Genomic DNA, 21,870 nt, shown 5'->3' on the forward strand with positions numbered 1-21,870 from the left:
AATGGGGTCTGAGGTTCATGAGGGGGTTAGGTTGGAAATGAGGGGGTGTTTCTGCTCGGAAAGAGCAGTCAGGCATTGGAATGGGTTGCCCAGGGAGGTGGTGGAGTCACCGTCCCTGAGGGTGTTCAAGGAGAGGCTGGATGTGGTGCTTGGGGACATGGTTTAGTGGGTGACATTGCTGGTACGGGGTGGTTGGACCATTCACATGCGGCCCTTAAAGCATAAGTATTTACAATGTAGGTTTTTGCATGTGTAGGGTTAACATCCTAGTGCCCCTCCATTGGGTCTCATTCTTTGTGTTCGACTTCAGCACTCATAAAGTTGACTTTCTGTACTGCACGCTGAGATCCAGCTCTTCTGATTTGTTTCTAATAAAGCCACTGTTCACCTCCGAAGCGTGCAAGTTCTTCAGAATCAGGAACCCTAAGCTTAAAGAATTTACACCTTCCAATCTTTAACAGAAGCAATTTCGATACAGAAGACCACGCTACGAAGTAGCCTGCCATAAAGGGTAAAAAAATGAAAAACACTCCATACACGTGTAAAAGCTAAATGCAATCTAAGGTAGTGCTATAAATACCAGTGTATTACTCATAAGTGTGTACTGCACAGTGACATTGTGCAAAGGTGCTTTGAGTATGTACAGTAGGCACATTGTTTAGGTTTTTTCTTTCAGCACAACCTTAACTCTGTTTGCTTGGCTAGTAATGTTGTTTTAAAAGTAATTACAGCATCCATGTAACAGGTTTTGTCCCATACAGCAGGTGTATACGGTCAGTTTTATCTCTAGTACACTGTCTTGTTAATGATCATTTCCAATTCTTTGAATATTTTTATCAGCTTTTGCCCAGAACTTCTGTTTCACTTCAGTTATAACAAGACTTGTTTCCTTCATGCAGTCAAATACAAAATTATTTATAAGTCCAAAATTTTAAAAATCTTATACAGCATAATAAAACGTTATATCTGATCTTCATGTTTAAGTGAGCAGCTGGACATAAATATTTTGTAATTACCTTGTGTGTGCATGTACTGAGAATCAAGCTGTATCATGGCACCATAACCCAACAATCTTCTTTAAAAAATGACAGCATTTATGTATCAATTTGCAGAATCACTAATAAATACATGGCAAATATGTGATTCACTGAAACAGAAAAGAAACAATTATATGCACATTTAGAAAATGATGAATTCATTCCAATCAACTTTAACTCACTTCATGTATCTGTCAAATTGGCCGTCCTGCACAGACATAAACAACGTAGGTATGAAAACAGGCAAATTTTGGTTAAATAAGTAGGAATCTCTTCCAACAGTCGCCCATCAGTGTAGAGTGCTCGTCCCCTTTCTCAGAAATTAGAGCTAAAGTCGGTTGCTCAGTAGGATTAAGGGTTTAATCACCACAAAATTTCACAGATAATAAATCTCCTCTTTAGTTTTTGTAGTTGCAGTATAGATGCTTCCATTAAACCAAAGGAAATGTCTGAGCCTTGCTAGATGTTTTTGATAAGTGAAGCGAAATACAGCTGCACTTGTGGTTTATTCCCACAACTTCATCTCTTCCCTTCCCCTGACACCCATTAAAAATAAATAAATAAAAAGACAGACACTAGTATAGAAAAGATCTAGAAGACTACAGAAAACAACTGCTGATTCTGATCTCAAATGTTTAATCACCAAAAAACATTTGAAAAGTGAATTTGACTGATCTCTGATGGGGAAAAAATACATCTTTTACAGCAAAGTGTACAGAGAAAAAGCATTTGGAAATTGGAATTTTGACAACATCGTGCTTTTACCTTACATTTTGAAATGAATGGATGGGATTTTGCTTTTCAGAAAGGGAAAGAGAGGTCACTTGAATCACAATTAATTTTTTTCCTTTTCTACTTTCCTTTATATCAACAGCATCCAGAATGCTGTCTCTACTGCAAATCGTGCATGTTTCAAGTGCACATTGGTTTTGTGCCCCTGAAAAAAATCATACCAGGCCATCATGACGCTACAGTCCTCTCCAATTTTTCAACCTTGCTTGGCAAGAAAGAATTATATTCACATACAAAAATGTTCTTTGGTGTGGTCTTTAGCAAAGCAGTCAGCAAATTCTCTTCATTGTCTCAGGTTGTTGGGCATCAGGTGCCTGAAACTTTCCCTAATCAAATTAGTGGAGCTGAATTATATCAGCCCTTTAAATGATGAATCCGTGAGAGGAGAAGCTGAACTTGGGGCAGTTTGTAGCCAGCCAGGGGTTGTGTGAATGCTTCTCCTAAGTATGAGTATTATCATGTCTGTTACAGCAATAGGCTCAGTGACCAAGGAGGTCACTACTGTGAAGGATTTGATGTTGAGGTGTGTTGTAATGGAATAGATTAATCTAGGAGACATCTGTCTGAATGGATGAAAAGGCTCCACACGTTTCCAGACCAAGAAGAGACTTCTGTTTTCCAAACCTGTGTGCATCTCAGCTTGGTCTGTATTTTAGGCTGGTGCAAGCAGCAATGTGCACCATCTCTTCCTTCCCTCCTTACTCAACAGCCAGCTTTCTACACAAGGGCACCTGCAGTGTGTGGTCTGAAGGGGGGCCGTGACTCCCTTAGATGGATGCTTATAGGACCAGGGCTCAGGGTGCCTGAGAACACACCAGCAGGATCAAGTAAACTTGGAAAAATGAGTTCCCTCTCCCTCTCCAAACAAAGGACTCACCTGTCATTTTGAAAAATGCATTTTGTACTCTTCATGCTAACTTTCCTTTACTGCAGTTAAAGTATTAACTGTTTCAAAAGCAATAGCTGATGTTGATTTTTTCTACTTTTACTTTGTATATCTGTGCTGATCTTGAAGCCAGGTCACTTTCCCCTGATTTCTCTTCACTCTGAGCGGTATTTATAGGGTGCTATACAGAATTTAAAATTGTCTTCATCAAAAGTTTTCATGGCTGCAGTCGTTAGTGTTCCGCTGTAATATTTGCTCTTACTGATGAGTAAAAGATTTATACAGCCGAGAGTCACTGCCATCAGGCAGTCCCGTCAGTATAACATGACTCATGCTGTATGGCTTGTGTCAGGCTCGATGTTTCACGGGCAGTGTCTGTGACTTTTGGGACCTCTTCCTCCTGGAGGAGGGATGAAGTCTGACTTGAAAGATGGGGTTGTGTCAGAGCAAGGAGCTGGTTTAAGACGTGCTATATATGTATATCGTGTGGTGGTTAATGTGAACAATTAAAGGGTTAAGTTTCTCTTTGTTCCCTTCTGTCCTGTTCTGTATGTTTTGAAATGCAAACCCACATGTCACAGGTGACAAATAAATGCAGGAAGTCAACATATTTGACCCCTCTTTCTGTTCCTGAATTTCCATTTCCTCGTTTTCCTCTCAGCTCTTTTTCTCTTACTGGTTTGTTTAAATGATGGTTTCTGCAAGGCAGGACAAGGAATTTCATTATCTCTCTAAAATATTTAGCACTTTAAGTTGACCAAAATAAAATATAGCTGTAGGCTTAAGTACAATATCAGAGAAGATTAATGAGCTCAATAACTGCAGGAGAAGCAGCAGTGGTTTTGTGAGGAACTGGATCTTCTGTTTCAGGTCTCCCCAAGGGCTAGGAGGTTAATTAAACCCTGGCCCATTGTTACAACACTAAATGCTAAAACATGATGTCAGTCTTCGGGGCCCTACTGGGACAATTCTTGTTGAAAGTCTTTCAAATACGCAGGAAAAAAGGAAGGAAAGCAGCTAAATTATATCCCCAATTCCCTTATGTTTTGATGGAAAGTCCATTATACGGGGGAACCCGTGTTTTATAATCTTCCTGCTGCATGTGAAGATTATATCAACTGTCCTATTTTGGGTAGGGGCAGAGAGAGAGAAGACAAACAGACAGAGAATGGTGTTGAGGAAAGAAAATTATCCACAGCAGGCGAGGGTGTGAGAGGAGGAAAACAAAGGTTTTGGTCAGGATGGAGACAAAACAGCAGTGTAATTGGATTCTATTTCTCCAGTTTTGACTGATTGCCTGACAGCCTTTAAGATAACGAAGGCTTGGGAGTATCATGGTAGATCCTAGGATCCCAGGATTTGATAGCAGTGACAGTAAAGCATGAGCATAAAATCCCTTGTTCCCTCTAATCCACATATCCCGCTGATCCCATTTGGTGACCTCCAAATAATGATATTTCAAGAAAAAGCACATCTTTATTCTCATCTTTATTACATCTAGCCCCGCTGTAACATTTCTTTCCATTTCATGCGGTGGGTTGACCCTGGCCAGCAGCAGAGCAGCTACTCAGCGACTCACTGACCACCCCAAACACAGCAGGACAGGGCGAGAAAATAAGAAGAATAAACTTGAAAATAATCACAGGTCAAAATAAAGACAGCTTAATAGGTGAAGGGAAAAGACAAAAAAGGACAGAAGAAAATCACTTACTACCTCCTACAGGCAGACTGATGCTGAATCAGTTTCAGAACAGCAGCCACCCTGGAAGCTGAAAGCACTTTTTCTTCTTCTACCTGAGTTTTGCCTGCTGACCATGCCATTAAATGGTTTAGATATTCATTTTGCCAACTTTTTGATTTGATTTTTATTTAATTGCGCAAATGGTCTTGAAGATGTCTTCCCAGAACTCTTCAATGTAGGCACAAAAATTAGTACCAGTTAAACCGTGCCAAACTTCCCTTGTTTTTACAACATCCAGTCATTCAACAGGTTGGGCTGGTTCTCCTGAGACAGCTTAGTGTAGGATTATGCCAGGGATATCCGTACAACAATACCTTGGCTTTGACTTGTTATCACCACCATTTAAAACAGAAGCTTGTAGGCGGATGAACAGTTCTGGGATTTCCATGAAATGTTAGGAGATAGCTTACACATTTGGTATGTTACCAAAAATGTAAAACCCCTTCTGACTCAGAAGAGATGCTTCACAGGCAGAATGAATATTACAATGTCTAAATTTATCATTATCCGGACAATAGTAAGGTCTGGCAACAAAAATCAGAGGGTATTTTTATAGAAAGCCTCCTTCTTCAAGATGAGCACCAACTTCTACCTATGGGAAAAGTTTAAGGGATTTTTTTCAAATGACTGAGTTCGAAGAGAAATCCCTGTTTGTAGGGATTTCTCACATTTTCCTCTGACAGCTTAGGTAATGAAAGTTTTGGGAAAAATGAATAGTGAAGTTTGTGGACTTCCAGTGAGATGGACTGCAGTTGCTCTTCTAATTCATTCTGTACAGTGTTTGGGATTAAAAGGTTTACTTATTAACTGTAACTGAGGTTTATACAAGTGCTAAAAGAAGCCCTATCCCAAAGTAAAGAAGGAGCTACTCAAAGAGTCAGAAGCAAATGTCTACTTTTATGCTTTCTTGTCAACTTTGTCAAAGTGGTGACACCAAAACATGTAGTCTGGTGGCCCACCCATGAACCACTTTCTTGCAAACACAAATCCTGTCAACGGGCATCATCTTTAGGGACATTTTTCAGATCATTCTGTCATGGTTTAACTGAAACCAGGACAATTCCCATTAAACAAATGACTGTAAAAATGAGACACAATGTGTCTGCCCCGTTAAATAGCTAACTGAAGTCATGCTTCTGCACTTAAAGTGCTTGTATTTCTTTGCCTAGACTTTGAGGTTTTAAGGTTAAGATATCATTGAAACCAGAAGCCACTGATAGGCCCAGTTGATATCAGCTTAGCAATGGCTTTTTGCACCATTGTACTACAAGAGAGAAAAACACGGTGGATTCACTCTATGATTAATGGATTTTTATATAAAAGCAATTAAAAATTAATGCTGGAGTCATTCTTAACTTTTTGTCATCTCTGGGTCATGGCCACTAAAACACTTCTGCATACAGTCAGCAAGTTATTTTTAACTGAGTCAGTTTCCAATAGGTAAGTGTTTTCATTTAACTGATTTTACAAATTCACCTGCAAAAGCATAGAAGAAAAATTTTAAGATTTTGACATTTGGGAAAATTCTTTTATTATACAGTAAAGTGAATTCTTTTTCAAAATTAACACTTTAAAAAGCCTTTTTCAAAATTAAAACTTTAAAAAGCATCTTGTCTTTTTAAATTAGTGTCAGCCACAAGTCTTTAGCTATAGACAACAAGCATAACTTTGACTTTGTATTTCACATTGTTGAGAAAGAGATGTTGACTGAAATTTAATAGCTACAAAGCAGTATGGGGAATCCATTTCCGTACCAGCTCTATTCAAGAGCATTCTCATTCCCTCCTCAGACGTCTGTCTGAGTTTCAGCTGCAGAAAATAAAGTGTTGTGTGAACTACCTACACGTCACCAGAGAGTTATGAAGGTATGGGGAAGTGATAGTAATTGGTGAAGAGCTGCAGGTGTCCCTGCTGGGGAACTCCTAAGTGACCTCCAAGACAAACCAGAGAGACAAGGTGGAAGTGGTACGTGACATGACATACCTCCGAGGTGGTGTGGGAAAAGTTATAGCCTGGAGAAGTGAAGGGAAAAGGAAAGAAAAGTAATTTAAGAAAGGAGCTCTACAAAAAAAATGGCCAGCAAGCCAGGGCAGAGCAGCTGGAGCAAGGAGAGGGAGATGCTGCCTAGCCTGAAAGGGAGGATGAGTAGCATGCTATTTCTCTGCCATAATCATTATAATCTTTTCAATATCAGTCTTCATTTAGTGGGACTCAAAGAAACTTGAATCTCCTTTCCTGGCAAAGTTTCTCTTTCTAGCACTCCTTGTGACAAGCCTTCCTCTTCTCCCAAGGAGCTTGCTTTGAATAGCTCTCAAAAATAGCTCATCAGGGGAAGATGCTACAAAAAGGCAGCAAGTTTGAGTTATCAGAGGCAGCTTCACCTTGCAGGCATAAGGAGAACAGCATTTGAATTCACAGATCAAATGCTGAGGATGTTACAAGTACACTCATCCACCTCAGTAAAGAAGAAGAACTTCAAATTATGTTTGGGAGGATAATGATAGATGTCCAATGGTGCAAACAAATGCGCTTCTCCCTCTATACCACATGAAGGAAGTGAAAGAAGAGGAAAGAGTAGACAGGATGTCTTTTACTGCAAGCTAATTCTGAAGATCAGAGGAATTCAACCCAGTCGTGTCTGCAGTTGGGCCATCCTTAAACTTGCCTTCTTTCCCTCATCCCAGCACATCATTTGTATGTTTCCTGAGTTGCTCACACTTATTTAGAAACTAACCAGCAATACTGCAATGATCTTACAGCCTTTTACAGCTCTGCTGAAATTCAAACAACTTTTCAGTCAGCACTCTTTCTCCCCAGGCAGAAACGAAGTCAGCTGGCAGCACAAGGAGAAGGCCTTCAAACCTCATCGATTTCTCAGGACATCAGTCTTGGGCCCAAGCTACAAAACAGAAGCACTTCAGCTGCCACCAGGGATGCCCCAGAGCTACTTAACTGGTCTTGAACATCCAGACCCAAAGCAATAGCACCTGCCACACTCCCCAGCATTTTGTAGATGCCACTTGTCTGCATCACCTGCCTCTGAACCCCAGCAGTCACCTTTTTCATACTAACCAGCCCTGCCGAGTGTGCAGTCATAGCACCTACTGCAGATCAGCCAGATATTGCTACCTGAAAATGGAAAGCAATTATCCTAGCCCATGAGAGAAGAGGCTTGTATGAGGAATTTCCTTCTCATTTATGCCATCAATATGAATGGGAGAGAGTCCAAGGCAGAGTCCCAGGGCAGCCACACCCCAAAGTAGTTTTTGGACTTTGGTAGGAAAGTTGAACTACCCTGAGAGGAATTAAGCTGAGAAAGATAAAAATTTGAACACTGCCTGTACTTTGGAAAAAGGAAAGACACCATGGGGGGATGTTCCCATGCACAACTGGAGTACAGGGGCTTTGGTATCATTGTGAGAAAGATGACTGCATTGTCAGACACAGGCAACCTGTCGTGACCTGCAGTGGAGGCTTAACGAGACCGTGATTTATCCAACCTGTGTCACAGCCAGAGCACTCCCATTTTGTAGCTCTGGAGGTAATCCACTGCTGCTGAAGCTGTGTTAACAGCTGTATGCTGTGGTCTGTGCACCCATACTCCTTCAGTTGCCTACTGTACAGACAGGACATAAGACAACCCTTTTATCCAGTGCATATTCACAGATATGCCCAACAAACACCTATTTTCACCCAACAAACTGTTAGGGAAGTAGGTGTGTGGTCATATCTAGAAGTCACTTCAGAAAACATACTGAGGCATTCATAAAACAAGCATTTACCAACTAATTACATCTTTACACACATATCCTAACAGAGTAATTGTGTGTTTTTACTCCTCCTCTTTACTTATCCTCCTGCTTAGGATGAGATTCTAAAGAGGACAGGTGAAGTTGTTATGAGCTAGACTGTAAAATTTTTAATTTGATTTTCCAGGCGATAAATACTTCTGTTTGTCCACCACACCAGCCTGGGGAAGAGCTCACAGGTCCAAGGTATAATTAAAAATTGATGAGAAAAGGGAAGGAAGAACTCTTAAATTGAGTTACACCATCATTTAAATACTCTTCTCTACATTCATCAAGGGAAAGCTCATTTCAAAATTAGCATGTCAAAAGCTATTAGTTATTAAATTAAAATGCAATATTAATTAGAAATCAGATTCCCTTGCAAGCTTACCTTAGGCAGGTCTTCCCTAGGTGGCAAAATGGAAGTATTACCACAGTAATGAAGTCTGAAGAAGAGGCCCAGAGAGCCATCAGGATAAGCCTAGAAGCAAATTTTGAGGCAGGAGCCCTCCACTTCAGAGTCCTAATTTTTTTCCTGCTCTGCACCATTAGCACTGTGTTCTGCAGTGACATGAGAGAGAACCACACACAGCATCCTTGGGTGAAGTTGGGGCAGAGGGAGGACAGATTGTGTGTGTGCACAGGAAGCTGATTTTGTCAAATTTGCTCATTTTGGGGAGCAGGTGCAAAGTAAAATTTGGCCCCAGAGCCGTAAAAAACAGAAACTAAGCACAGAGAGATGGTCACGTTCTTGGATTTACTTTGTGAAAATAGTTCAAATGAGATCATTGTTCTGATTTCATGACAAGTGCTCTTGCCTTTTCATTTTTAAATCCTGTGCTTTCAAATGTGTCCTCCCCTCCCCGACCCCATATATCCCTCCGCTTGTAGAGACCTGCAGTGCCCTGAGAACAGGCACAAGACAGCCATGTTCTAGCTACATTATGCAGAATTCGGTGCTAGTCTCATACCTTGCCCGTGTCCCACAAGAGGGCTGTGTAGGAACAGCGGTGCTTTGCTCCTCTCCCTCCTGGAGGTGGCAATGCCACTCAGGCCTGTGCTTCTGCCTTGACCCCTGTTGATGGGGTAGTAACTTCCCAAAGGAGAGAGGACACGAACACTGGCTCATTCTCTGTCCCTAAAAAGTGATGTTTGGTTTAACCTCTAGCTGGATAGGAAGAATGAAGTGAAGTTAGTTTTGCAGTACAGCCCAGAGGCTGTATGGGTTTTAGCATCTGAAGCACTCACAGGAGCCAGTCCCATCAGGAGGAGAGTTTTTCCTTACAACACCATCAAATGGCAATTGCTCTGTTATCACTAACCTTCACTTTTGAAGACAAGGCCTGATGCTGTAAATGCCATGATAACAGCACCCCTTGGAGGGTTACATTGAGAGTTGCCACCTTTAATTTCAGGTGCCTTTGTGACTGTGCAGAGAAGAAGGTGGACCAAGCAACCACGCACACAACAGTACCATAAGGTTTAAGATCACAGCTATGTACAGGCAACACTGGCTTTTTTCTGCCACAGGCTTCTGTTTCAGGATCTGATCCCATTAATCATTGATGCTCTCAGTAATAAAGCTACTAATACAGCTGTGAAGCAAAGGATAACATCGATGGGTGAGAAACAACAAGGTCCGTCACTGCTTCTTGCTTTGAACTCCACAACCCCCCAGTAATAAGGCTGTAAATACTTCCCAGGTCTGATGCTGCTTGCATGTGGAGTCCTCCAGCAGCACTGCAAAGCGTCCACTATTTTTACCATCCTGTGTTGCAGAGTATTTCTCAGCTGTGCTGAACAACACATTTCAGATGGAAAGGCACCGTGAGCCTCGCCCCAGAGAGGCAAATTTGGGCGTACAGCCATGTGGGTGCTGCTTCCGAATCTGAGCCAAAATCTCAAAGAAGCCCAAGGGAATTAAACACTTGACTCCCATCAGAATGCAAAGGAAGTCACGTGCCTAATCCTATTAGTGCCCGTGAAATTCCCAGGCCTAATATTAGCTCCAGAGGTTGCTTCGCTGAGAGATCCCTCAGAGACTGAGGAAAAAGAAAAGAAAAAAAAAAAAAAAAAAGAGAGACAGAGGAAAAAAAATATTGCTTCAGTGCAATTTGTTCTCCCTAACCATGTTATCGCACTGAAGTTAACAGGAATAATTTATGTCCCATTATGTGCCGTGCTTAATTTAGATAGGCCAACTGCCTTCTTGTACGGCTGCCAGGAGGAGAGTGCATGGCCTCAGGAAGCAGCGAGCCTGCAGGTCTCGCATCTTGCTGCAGTCCGGGGCTGGGGATGGTTTGGTTGCCCCAGTCTGACAAGGGCCTGCCCTGGTCTGAGCACGTTTCTCTCATCAAAATCACAGGGTTACGCTCCTCAGTGTGTAAATGATTTCCTGTCCACACCCCACAGCTTCGGGATGTTCAAAAGCCCTTTCATGTAAGCACCTCTTAGCGGTCTGAGAAAGTCTTTCCTGTCCTTTAGTGAGCCACTAAGTTCATCTGATAACAGATATGGGGTTTGCCAGGAAAACCTGTTTATTGTGGCCAGGTGTCTCTTCCCTGCTAGAAGAGATGGCAAGCAATGCTACCCTGTCCTTCTGCACTGCATAATAAACAGATTATGCCATTATGACCCCAGTAAAAGTACTGGAAACCTTCAGTGTCTTGAAAGAGAGAAATAGGGAAGGAAGGGAGGAATTATATACACCTGTACAATACTGGACATTCAGAATAAATCTTTGTAAACAATGGGAATTACATGATTAGATGTTGGGTACAGCGTGAAAAGAACAAAGCAGAATAATAGGGAAAGGGATCTAACAAAGAGAAAGAGCTCAACCCACCCGCTCAGCATCGACTGCATTTTCTTCATGTCTCATTTTTGTGGAATCACTTACAGTAACGCCTCGCAGCCTTACCCACTTGTGCGTAAAATTACTTTGTGTTCCTTGCTCCAATATTACAAGCTGAGAATGTTGTGTGAAGAAATCCTTCCCCAATGGGAAGGATTTTCCCCTGGGAAACTCCTGGAGGGCTGCAGCCCACAGGTCCCAGTGGACCCCACTTCTGCAAGCTGCAGCCTGGGTGGCTGGTAGGTCTGCAGTCCTCAGTCTGTGGCCCTCTCTTGCCCATGACGAGAGGTAGCTGCAGCCCTGTCAGCCGTGTGGGGATGCTTTCCTGCCTTGAACAAGGAGCTCTGAACTGATGGGAAGCACACAAGTAACAGCATTTTCCTTAAAATATTTGTAGAGTTTGTACTTTATTGCAGCCAACGTTGAGGGGGAGATTTATACACGTTCTTAAATCCTGCCTGGATTCTTTCTCCTACTGACTTTCCTTACAAATGGAGCAGCCACTAACACATAGCTGCTTGTAACTCCATTGGACAGGTAAATAAAAAGGATGTCACAAGACAACTAGGCCACCACCAAATTCAGCTTTTGCAAATGTTGCCCTCCCTCAGCAAGATGAAAACCAAAGGCAGTTCACATCACAAGCCACAGTGAGGAAAAGCAAAGCAACCAGTCTTCAGAATGAACCGTGCTCTACTGCTTTCTTCGCCATCGGTCCCCTGGAAGCCTGCTCGTTACATCCTATCCCTTATGGGCCTGTGTCTGTGCAGAGGCATTTAACAGAGACAGAGAGGATCAAAAGCAGAGGTGTGCTTTTGATGGTCTGCTTTCTAGCAAATGCCTTGGGAAAACACGTGCTTTGCCTTCCCAGAGCTGAGCCGGAGTGCCTGAAGCTCCAGCAGCCTCACCACCTCACACCCAGACACAGAGCTATCTGCATGTAAAAGGCGAGCAAGGGCAAACTGTACTCAGGCTAGATCCAATGCAGGATACTGGAAGAAAAAGTGGCAATGGTCCAACATTTTGTCTCCTTTGTAGCCATCTGATCTGTCTTTCAAGGTGCCAGTCAGACAGCCTGGGTTGTAAGACCATTCTCCATGCAAAGCACTCAGCAAGGTGGGCCCTGTTACTTCCCAGAAGGGTTAATATGGCTTAGCTGGCTTCTGAGGGAGGCCAAGGTAGAGATGCTTCTCACAGATTTACTCATGCTGGGCTGCTCCTTCTGGGATTACAAAATAATAAGCCCTCTGGCCAGCTCACAGTTCATCCTCCATGCCAGCTCCTGCATCCCTGACCCTCCTGCAGTGGCCATTTAGGTTATTTGGGGTGGAGGAGGAGGCATGGGAGACCCTCATGGATCCTCAGGCACTAGGAACCAGAGCTATGTGCTCTGATATATGTGCAACGTGCATGGACCTTCACCAGCCACTGCCTGTGAATTGCTTCTGGACACTGCTGATTTCCTCTCTGTTTAGAGATGATGGGATTAAGGAACATTTAAGCCTAATTTATCATATAAGAGGAAGTCAGCTGCCCTTGTTGCTGACTAACAAGTGAAATACTATCTTTTCTGTCAAATAGTGATGAGAAAGTAAATATACAGACATATTGTATGTACTCAGCTGTACTGCTGCCTTGCACGAAGGTGCAGCGATTTACATCACTACATATTGGGACTGCACCATTAAAATGCGATCTACAGCTTGGAATAATCTGGTGTATCTTTTCATCTTAACACAGCATCCCACAACTCTGTGTACCTGAGTGGCATTACACTGGCTGGCTGAAAGGATTCCAGCAAAGCAATGTTAAGATTGTCAGGATAAATAAGTAAATAAAACACTTGCTGCTCTTACAGGGCTCGCTCCACCTGTTCAGTAGGTAACTCCCTTCCCTGCTGTTCTGCCTGTCTGGGCAATCACTGTCCTCCGGCAGAGCTGCCAGGGGGTCACATCACTGAGCCGGGTCCTGCACTGACGTGGGGAAGCACACACTCCTGTCACACCTTGGCCAAGGCCACGCTGCCACCAGCCACTCTGTCAAGGCCTAGGCATGCATCGGGTATCAGAGAGTTTAAACACACATGAGTCTGGACAGACAGCATCCATAACCTCCTTCCCTGTTGCCTGTCAGGTGAGAGGGATTAATCACCAGCTGGCAAACTCCCAAGCTATCCCAAACAGCAGCAGAACAGCAGCAGTAGCTCCAGCCCCAGCAGGTTCACCACACAGCCCACCGCAACCCTGTCCCTTTGGCACACACCTTCGTCTCAGCAGGAGCATAAAGATAACAGCATTATAGGAGATTACATATATAAATATATATATATATAATATTGCAAGTTCATGGGTGTGAATCCACAAGGTGTCAAAATCCAGGAGCATCTCGTTAACCCACACCACATTTACCGAGCTTGTATCTACCTACATATGTCTGCTCTACGTGCATGAAGTTTTGACTGATGGATGCACTCAGTCAGCCTCTCAGAAACAGATTCCAGTTTCAGAATTATACAGGAAGTGTATTCACCTTTCCCCCCTTGCCCCTCCTACCCCCAAAAAAGCACTCTGCCCAATTTAACTGCTGTCATGATCCTGGCACATCTGAAACATGAACTCACTCCCAATGCTGCAACTGACTGTATCTGGTATTGAGGATACTGCATTTGTTTTAAGGAATTCCAGGCTGTTTTACCAAATATATTAACTTCATACTGGAAGAAAAAGGGTAGAATAAGTGAGAATCATGTTAACCCAGAACAGCCAAACCCAAAACAAACCACCACCACAGCCATCTTCATAACTCTTTAGGGGTTTAAGAGAGGACATGCATAAAGGTCACCGATGTAGTTAGACTGCTCAATACAGGAAGAAACCACCTAACATACACTGTATCTTCAGCCAATCCACACAGCAAACATTTTCTTCCATTTCCACAGCTGCCCTGTACAATATGGCCCATCAAGCACTGTGGTGTCCACCTACCCTTGTTCCCACACACCATTGTTTCTGCTTCTCCAGTCCTTGTCGTTGTGCCTCTGACAGTGCCTGGCTGAACAGAAAGCAAGCAGCTCAGTAAAGAGGAATCACAGAAGGAGAACTTAATAGGCAGTGAGAGAAGACGTGAACCTCTGAGGCCAAAAATTAGCAACAGCCCTCTTCTGTAGCCCGTAGCGAGGCAGCACACACAGAGGAACAGATCTCTGCCATCAGCTGAGGCTTTGTTTTTCATGGCTTGGCTTTTGCATGCGTGTATTAAGGATCATACCACTTTAATCAATTTAATTCTTTATTATGCTGTACTCATAAGAATCTCAACCCATGTTTCTCACCTTAAAGCTGAAAAAAACAGTACTTGAAAAGAGCATTCAAGATGCCACATTAAAATAATCAGCCTTTATAAATGAATTATGGATCTGAGGAGATTCAGTATAGGTATGGAAACATGAAAAGCTGGTTTTGTGCAAACCACTGAAGTAACAAACAAACAAACAAAACAAAAACAAAAACAGCAAAACAAACAAACAAAAAAATCAGAAATAAGGAAAGAGGAACAAAAGCGCTAAATGGTCTTCCAGTGGGTCTCCATTTGCCTCCAGGAGGAAGGGTATGCTGTGGCATGCAGCTGAGGAACATGGGTGGGCTTCAGAGTGAAAAACAGAAACATTGAAGATGTGAGATTGGAAAAAATGATTTAATCTACAGCATCTATCTCGAACAGCCAGCTTAGCCTGCTGGACTCGCAGCTTCTTAGATCATACAGCTTTGTGCTTACTTGGGAAGAAACATCCTTTCCTTCTGCATCCTGGTTACGTGAAAGAACCACGAAAAACTTTGTGCAACAATTCTGTGAATGCTGCAGTAGTGCACAGTCCCTCCCCAGTTCTTAATGACAGTGATGGAAGTCCTGTTTAGCTTCTTACTTATGCCCAGGGTCCCAAACCCCCAAAACGATGATCCACCCAGATTATTGCCGCAGATATGCAGCCCTTGCATGGATCAGTTTGCAGGACAGAGACAAAAAAAAAAAAAAAAAGCATAAATGGAAATAAAATCAAACAAAACAAAAAACAAAATAGCCCTTAGTGCATGTTTAGTTACAAAAATCTGTGCGCCAAATATGAAAAGAATGCAGATCTTCCCTTTCCATATCAGCTACTTACTCAGTAACACTGCAGAAAAACAGATGTTGGGCAGTCATCCTTTTTTAAGCACAATTAAAAAAAAAAAAAATCTATGCCAGCATATTATGTACAAAATCACATACCAACAGTTCAGATAAGCAACTGAACACATGAACAAGATTCTAATATACAGTACTTTCACACAGCCAAAACTATTTTATTTTACAAGATGAGTCTTCTGCATTTTTTTTTTTTGAAAGCTCAGTAAAAACAGCATGAACTACTTAAACAAAATTTAAGAGACAACTTACAAAGTGAAATTTGCATAGCACTGTAAATCTGTGTATTTGTTTGGGCACAGTTCTTTTTAGAAACTACAGTAAGTGACAGCGTTAGGCTTCGTTTTGTTTTTATTTTTTAACCAGATTCAGACGCATCTCTTCTGAACATCAAAAGAATCAAGTGTAGGAAATAACTGTAAAAATGTACAAAAATATATACACATGCACAGTAAATGTGTACCCTGTATACAGTTTATTACTCGCTAGATTTGGCTAATAACGATGACACTTCCCTCCAAAGCATGACTTTGTAACAATCAATAAGGTTAAGGAGGGTTAGTTTTCTCATTAACGAGGTTTCATTAAAGCTACAGTACTTGCTGGTGATCTTTATGAGTGAGTAACATGCCAGTTTACAGGAGTGTCCTGGCTTTCAGGCAAGTAGCATTCAATTGTCACAGCGTACATCTCTGACAAAGCTGAAGCAAAACAATGCAGGTGATACAGCTTGTCTCTGTGCACAAGTGCAAATAAGAAAGGTCTATCTGATGCCTTAGGAAGAATCTGCATTCCTGATTAGCCTGTGCCACCTACTCTTCTGCTCTTCTCAAATTAGATTGTGATCTAACTAGTAAATTGTTATGTTTTCCTTGAAAATATACCTTGGAAAAAAAAAAAAGAAAAAAAAACACAACTCATATGAGACTGAAAATTAGTGGTAGTTAACCCCTATACTAAAGAATACTTCAAATACTTCCAAGTTCGGTTTAAAAATTACTATTATATTCCAGTTTCTGATAAAGTGTCTATTTTTAAAATACATTTCTTCTTTAAAAAGATAAAAGATAAATTGCTTCTCTTGCTAATGGAGTTTGTAAAGCTTTTTGGAAATAGACAATCAACTACACTCAAGTACTCTGAAAAGTGAAAATTAACCTTCCTCCGAGTTTCGAAAACTGCAGAGCAGCTTTTGTGCTAGTCTGTATGGGTGTAACGTTTTAAGAAATCTGGGCTATCGTCTATAAATCTAGAGAGGTCAAGGATAAGAGAAACATGACACGTTTGGCTTATGGATGCCAATCCACTGTCTTCCCAACTCCAAATGGTGAAGTATTTCCATGACATTTTCTGGTGGCTAGCAAATGGGACGCACACCCCGTTACACTGGCTTCCAGAAAGTCTTCCCTCAAAAATATTTATTTATTTATTTAAATCTGCAGGGATCTTGGTGCAGAGAGCACTGAGACAATCAGATAAACTATTCTTCAAGATAAATAGGGGGGTGTGGCAAAGTAAAAGTTGCCCTCTGTAACGAGGAGATAGGCCCTTCAAGACCAATTCTGACCCCAGCTGCATGAAAATAGCTAGGGTTACCTTGTAAGTTGTCACCATGTGGTTTCACATTCATCTTACAGATCAGAATTTGCCTGCCCACATACATGCTCATCTCTGGTGTACAATGCTCCTGGCAATCCTTCCATCTCCTGGGGGAAAGAATTTGGCCGTATCTGTCCGCGTTCCTCCTCCACTCAGCTGTGCAAGGTGCAGCTCTCAGCACGACTGTACCTGCTTCAAATCCCAGCTTCACCCAGTGCTGGCAGCTCCAGAGCAGCCCGTTATGGATCCAAAAGTCCAGAAATATGGAAACAAGAAGGTGTGATGACATGCTTCAAAGTACAAATGCAGCCATTACCATGAAGAGGATGGGCTTCTCTTCCCAGGCATAAGCCAGGATCGTGCAACTGGGACTACGGCGAGTGAGAAACTTCACACCAAGTGACACAAGCACGTGGGCATCCAGGAGATGCTGTGAGATACTCCAGTGTGTCCAATTTCCAAAAGGGAACCTAGGAATGGATTTTTCACTTGTATTTGCATTGGCCTTCAGCATCTGTATGAAGCACAGTTGGGCTAAGTCTGTCCAACACTGGCCTTAGACTTACTGAGTACGTACTTCTCCAAGATGCCAAGATAAGTGAACATTGTCTTCAATCTGAAATGTTGCACAGTGTGAATTCAGCATTAGTAAAAGCCTCCACCCCCACGTTTCTCAAATCAAAATGTACATGAAGCAAATACAGGTTTTGGGGTAGTCCCAGACAGAAATGGTACCTTTAGTAATTACCAGATGTACATTGACCCCTCCTCGTTAGTTGCTCCAGCTTTAGTGAAATCCCATTTATTGGTTTCATTGATGCCAGAGAGAGACCTGTTACCAGGTAATGAGGGCCTATGTGAGGCAGTCCTGGGAAGGACGTATCCTCCCTAACAAAGTTTTGCTCTGAAGCAGCAAAGTTGCATCATCAGTAGACTTAAACACAGTTATGTCACTTCAGACCTACTGAGCATGTCAACCAGAGCCCAAAACGCAGGAAGACAAAAACCCAGCTATGTGAGATGACTTCTCCAGTATGAGTTGAACTGGAAATCTCCCAGTTCCAGCCAGGAGGTTGTCACCGAACCATCTGCAGGAAATACAGACATCAGTAGATGTGACAAGTGGTACCATGTGGAAGTGAGCAGACACATTCACTTTTTCTCTGTGAACACTAGGCAATTAGGACAAAAGGTAGTAGTCATATTCATTGGTCAGCAATTAAGTATAGAGCCCTTCAAGATAAGTTAAAGCAGAACAAAGGAACGTTGCCCATGCTCTTTGTGCCAGAGACAAATATTTTGCTCAGTAACACTAAGTCAATTGCAAGAGCACATTCAGCCCACAGTGAGCAACAGAGAACTGTAATCCCTATTGAGCCAAGACCTCTGGATATCCGCTATCCAGACAGATCACAACCCATCCTCCTTCAGCATCAGCTTTTTGTGCCTTCCTAACTGCGAGACATCACAACACCAGTAGTCTCAGAGCTCTCCCACCGGCTGCTTAAGATGTAGGTCAACGTGATGCTGTCTTGGAATTGCAAATCCCACTTTGAGAGCAATATCGTTGTTCTTCGTGACAATGATGGGTGCTGCCATGGCCCACGTTAGCCACCTTCAGAGTCAATGCTGAGATCCATGACAGTCAGCTTGCAGGCCCACACTGGAGGACATGGCATTTAATCTAAACGATCAAGCAATAAATGAGTGTTTCGAAAGCTGGCGAGAGAAAGTGATCCTACAGCTTGAAGTTTATTAAACTTAGCATGGTTGAAAAGCAAAAGACAAAAAAAAACATGATATATTTTTGTTTATTATTGCTCTTAAAGGGCTTGGTAGTCAAATATACAAGCTATAATCTATTAAACCAGAAGAAAATAGTGTAAGATATAAAATCTACGCTCACTTTTCCAATCCAAGCCACCTGCTAATCTTCATTAGTGACATTAACTTCAGCTATTTCCAGTTATTTTAATTTATACATACTCTGTGTATGTGTGCACTCGTGCGTGTATAAAAACTCCTATTTGAGGAGATAAAATTTAAAATTAAGAGATTTGTGTTGTTTTTCACTGTTTTGTACATTACTGTATATTTCGGTTTTCCAAATGGTTACTGATATGTCCGTTTAGAAGAGCAAATTAAGTAAATGATGATGCATGTATTATATTTTGAAAAGAAAGCATGACCAATAAGTTATAGGAAAATATGAAACATTGATTATTCTCCCCTTGATGTACATGCACTAATCCCATGATTCTTAATAAGGAGATACATGCACTAAGAGGAGAAAAGAATCCCATAAAGAGAAAGGCTATTAATTCCCTTCTCCTGTAAGCACTCCCCCTCTTCTCAGCAATAAGAAGGGATTTATTTTGTTGAATTCTTGTCATGCCCTATTAATATACCACCCAAAGTGTAAGTATAAAACAGCCAGTGGTCAGCCTGCTTTGCAAGCCTCGCTTTGCTAAGCTGGCACAGTTTATATATACTCAATACCATCTTCAGGAAGCAAGTATACAGCATTTGTAACATCTTTCTAACAAACACGAATCATATCCATTACTGAATTACTTACGGGGGAAAAAAAAAAGGGGAGGAGGAAAGAAAATAAAGAAAAGCTCACTGGTTTTAGCCCTCTGGTTAAAAAAACAGGGAAAAAAATCAGAGTTATATTTATCAGCATTTAGAATTCTAACCATATTTAAAGACAGAGTACAAAAACACTCAGTAAGGAACACAGAGTCATGGCTAGGATCTGTTCTCCTCAATTCCCAAATCTTATTCCAATTTCCACCACCATGAACAACAGTTTTGTATCCCCTGTCTTAGGGAAGGCTTTTTGTAGGGTAGAAAGATGACACACTAATGCTGAAGATACAGGTACAATGATTCAGTGAGGATGAGTCTCAGGAGACAGACAACACGGGTCATCCTTCAAATCATTCTGTTGGAAAGACCACTAATAAAAATCAAGTGCATGACAGAACAGTGACTAATGATCCACAGTAAAATATTTTTCCAAGTTACAAAATTGCTCTTCTAGACAGAAAAACCTGTGGGAGAAGAGGTTACATTCTAACAGTAAATATGAAAAGAAGGTAGATGATTACCCTTATTGTGATTGCTAGAGCAAAGACGAAAAATAACAATTGGTGCTCTGATAAGATCTGCTGTTTGCAGAAGTGAGATAAATATTCTAAGTGGCAGCTAAAATGGCAGACCTCAAGGGTTGGCTTCTGCCCGCAGCTGTAGGATCTGCAACCCATTTCACCAACATCTGAGTATAGCCAAATGCAGATTTTGGCCTTCAGACAAACATATAGGTAGCTCCCATCTACTCGAGAATAATTCCGCAGCAGTGCATACAGCAGCAATCTGCAAAAATCTTAGAATGTGCGTTTATGAAAAAATAAGAGGTACAGCCATGATTCTGATCTCTATTTTAGTGAAAAAATCCAAAGGACAACAAGCAAAACTAAAGATATTTAAATCCCTGAAGAGACCCCACACTCATTCTAATGCTTAACAGCACAACTCACCTTGCAATATTCTTCACATTAATATCTATAACACGACCAAGTAGAAAGTGCAGCACACCCTACCATTACAGCACACAGGGTAAGATCCTGGCCCCCACTGGAATCAATGTCAAAACTCCCACCAGAAGTTCAAGAGATACCGGTGTTTGGAATCTGATTGCTACAGACCTCTCCTTTCAGAATGTTTGTAATATACAACATTTTGAAAACTATTGTGCTAGTTTTTGCTGTTATCCCCCAGTTTACTGAGGGATCTTGGTTGAACTGGACTTTGGTGATGACAGACGTGAACAGAAATAAAAGGAAAAAAAAACATCAGGACAATTGAATAAATTTCCTTCTTTGCACAACTCCAAATCCCATGGTCAAAATTAATTCAGGAAACAAAACAAACGCAAACAGATTCAAAATTACATACATACACAATGTGAAACGGGGCTAACAACACTCAAGACTGAGGTAATACTTAGAAATTAAACAGCCTTGAGCAGTTGGCAGGAGATATGATGATAATTTTATACTCTTTTAATACTAGTGGATCTGTTCTATGTCACGTGCTGATCAGTAACGCCCTGCTTCCAAACTCCATTGTGTTCTCTTGCATTATAGAAGTTTTAAGATGTTGCCTGAAAATAAAACGTATCAGTGTAACATACAAATAGGATTTAATCTGTAGCCATGAAAACACAACCTTTCCAAAGAGACTAATCCAGTGAACATCTATAATTAATTAAAGAATGGTTGTTTTTTCCTGGATCATTAATAAAAAAGTCGAAAATCAACAAACGCAATGTTGGCTTTAGCAAGAGGAAACATTCAATGGCTCCTGTTGTAAAAGTGAGTGTAGTGCTCTTGACAGAAACCAGTGTATTCAGTCATCTGACGATGCACATGGCCATGCCCAATGACCTCTCTTCTCCCCCCACCCCTGGACCCCCAACAAAGCAAGAAAAATTAATTTCCTCCTCCCCCCCACCCCAGATTTTCTCCCATAGTTTGACTACAGTAATCCTTAAACAGGCAGAATGTTGATGCGTTCTTTTCAGTTGATGCCTCCAAATTCTTCATTCTTGGCTCAAGTTTTATTCATTAATATTAGTCATCAGTTATTAAGAAAAAGATAGTTTCTAAGTGTTTGTTTTTTTAACTGAAGTTAATCAGGTACCATAGTCTGGTTATATGTGCTGAACTGCAGCTGTCAGTTATTCCTTTTTCTTGAATTCTTGGTTGCCGTAGCTAGAGCCTTTTTCTATTTCAGTTACTCCTATCAGTCTACGAACTCCAAAGGAAGCTTTAAAACACAACAGAGAAAAGGGAGACATATTAAAACCAGTTCAAGGATTTAGGAAGTTACATGTAAACACACAAGAAGAGTTATAAGTTATTGAAAGCCTGAAGTCAGTAGCGATTACAAAATGCTGCTTTTCAACTGTGCACTGCATGAAGCTG

At 41.5% G+C, this 21,870-nt stretch overlaps 1 protein-coding gene across 6 annotated transcripts in view; it reads right to left on the reverse strand.

Moving 5' to 3' along the window:
- Positions 1-15,613: 15,613 nt before the first annotated feature.
- The window catches only part of AGPAT3 (1-acylglycerol-3-phosphate O-acyltransferase 3), an 89,636-nt gene continuing 83,379 nt past the window's right edge, over positions 15,614-21,870 (reverse strand). For 5 of the 6 annotated variants that reach the window (XM_084521417.1, XM_084521418.1, XM_084521415.1 and 2 more), the window contains one exon: positions 18,673-21,712. In XM_084521417.1, coding sequence (XP_084377543.1) covers positions 21,624-21,712 — 89 coding nt within the window. In that variant the 3' untranslated portion in view covers positions 18,673-21,623. Of the gene's footprint in view, positions 21,713-21,870 lie in introns of all 6 variants that reach the window. The other variant, XR_014693670.1, reaches the window with a different exon arrangement.

Source organism: Aythya ferina (assembly GCF_964211825.1).
Source record: "Aythya ferina genome assembly, chromosome: 1".
NCBI lineage: Eukaryota > Metazoa > Chordata > Aves > Anseriformes > Anatidae > Aythya > Aythya ferina.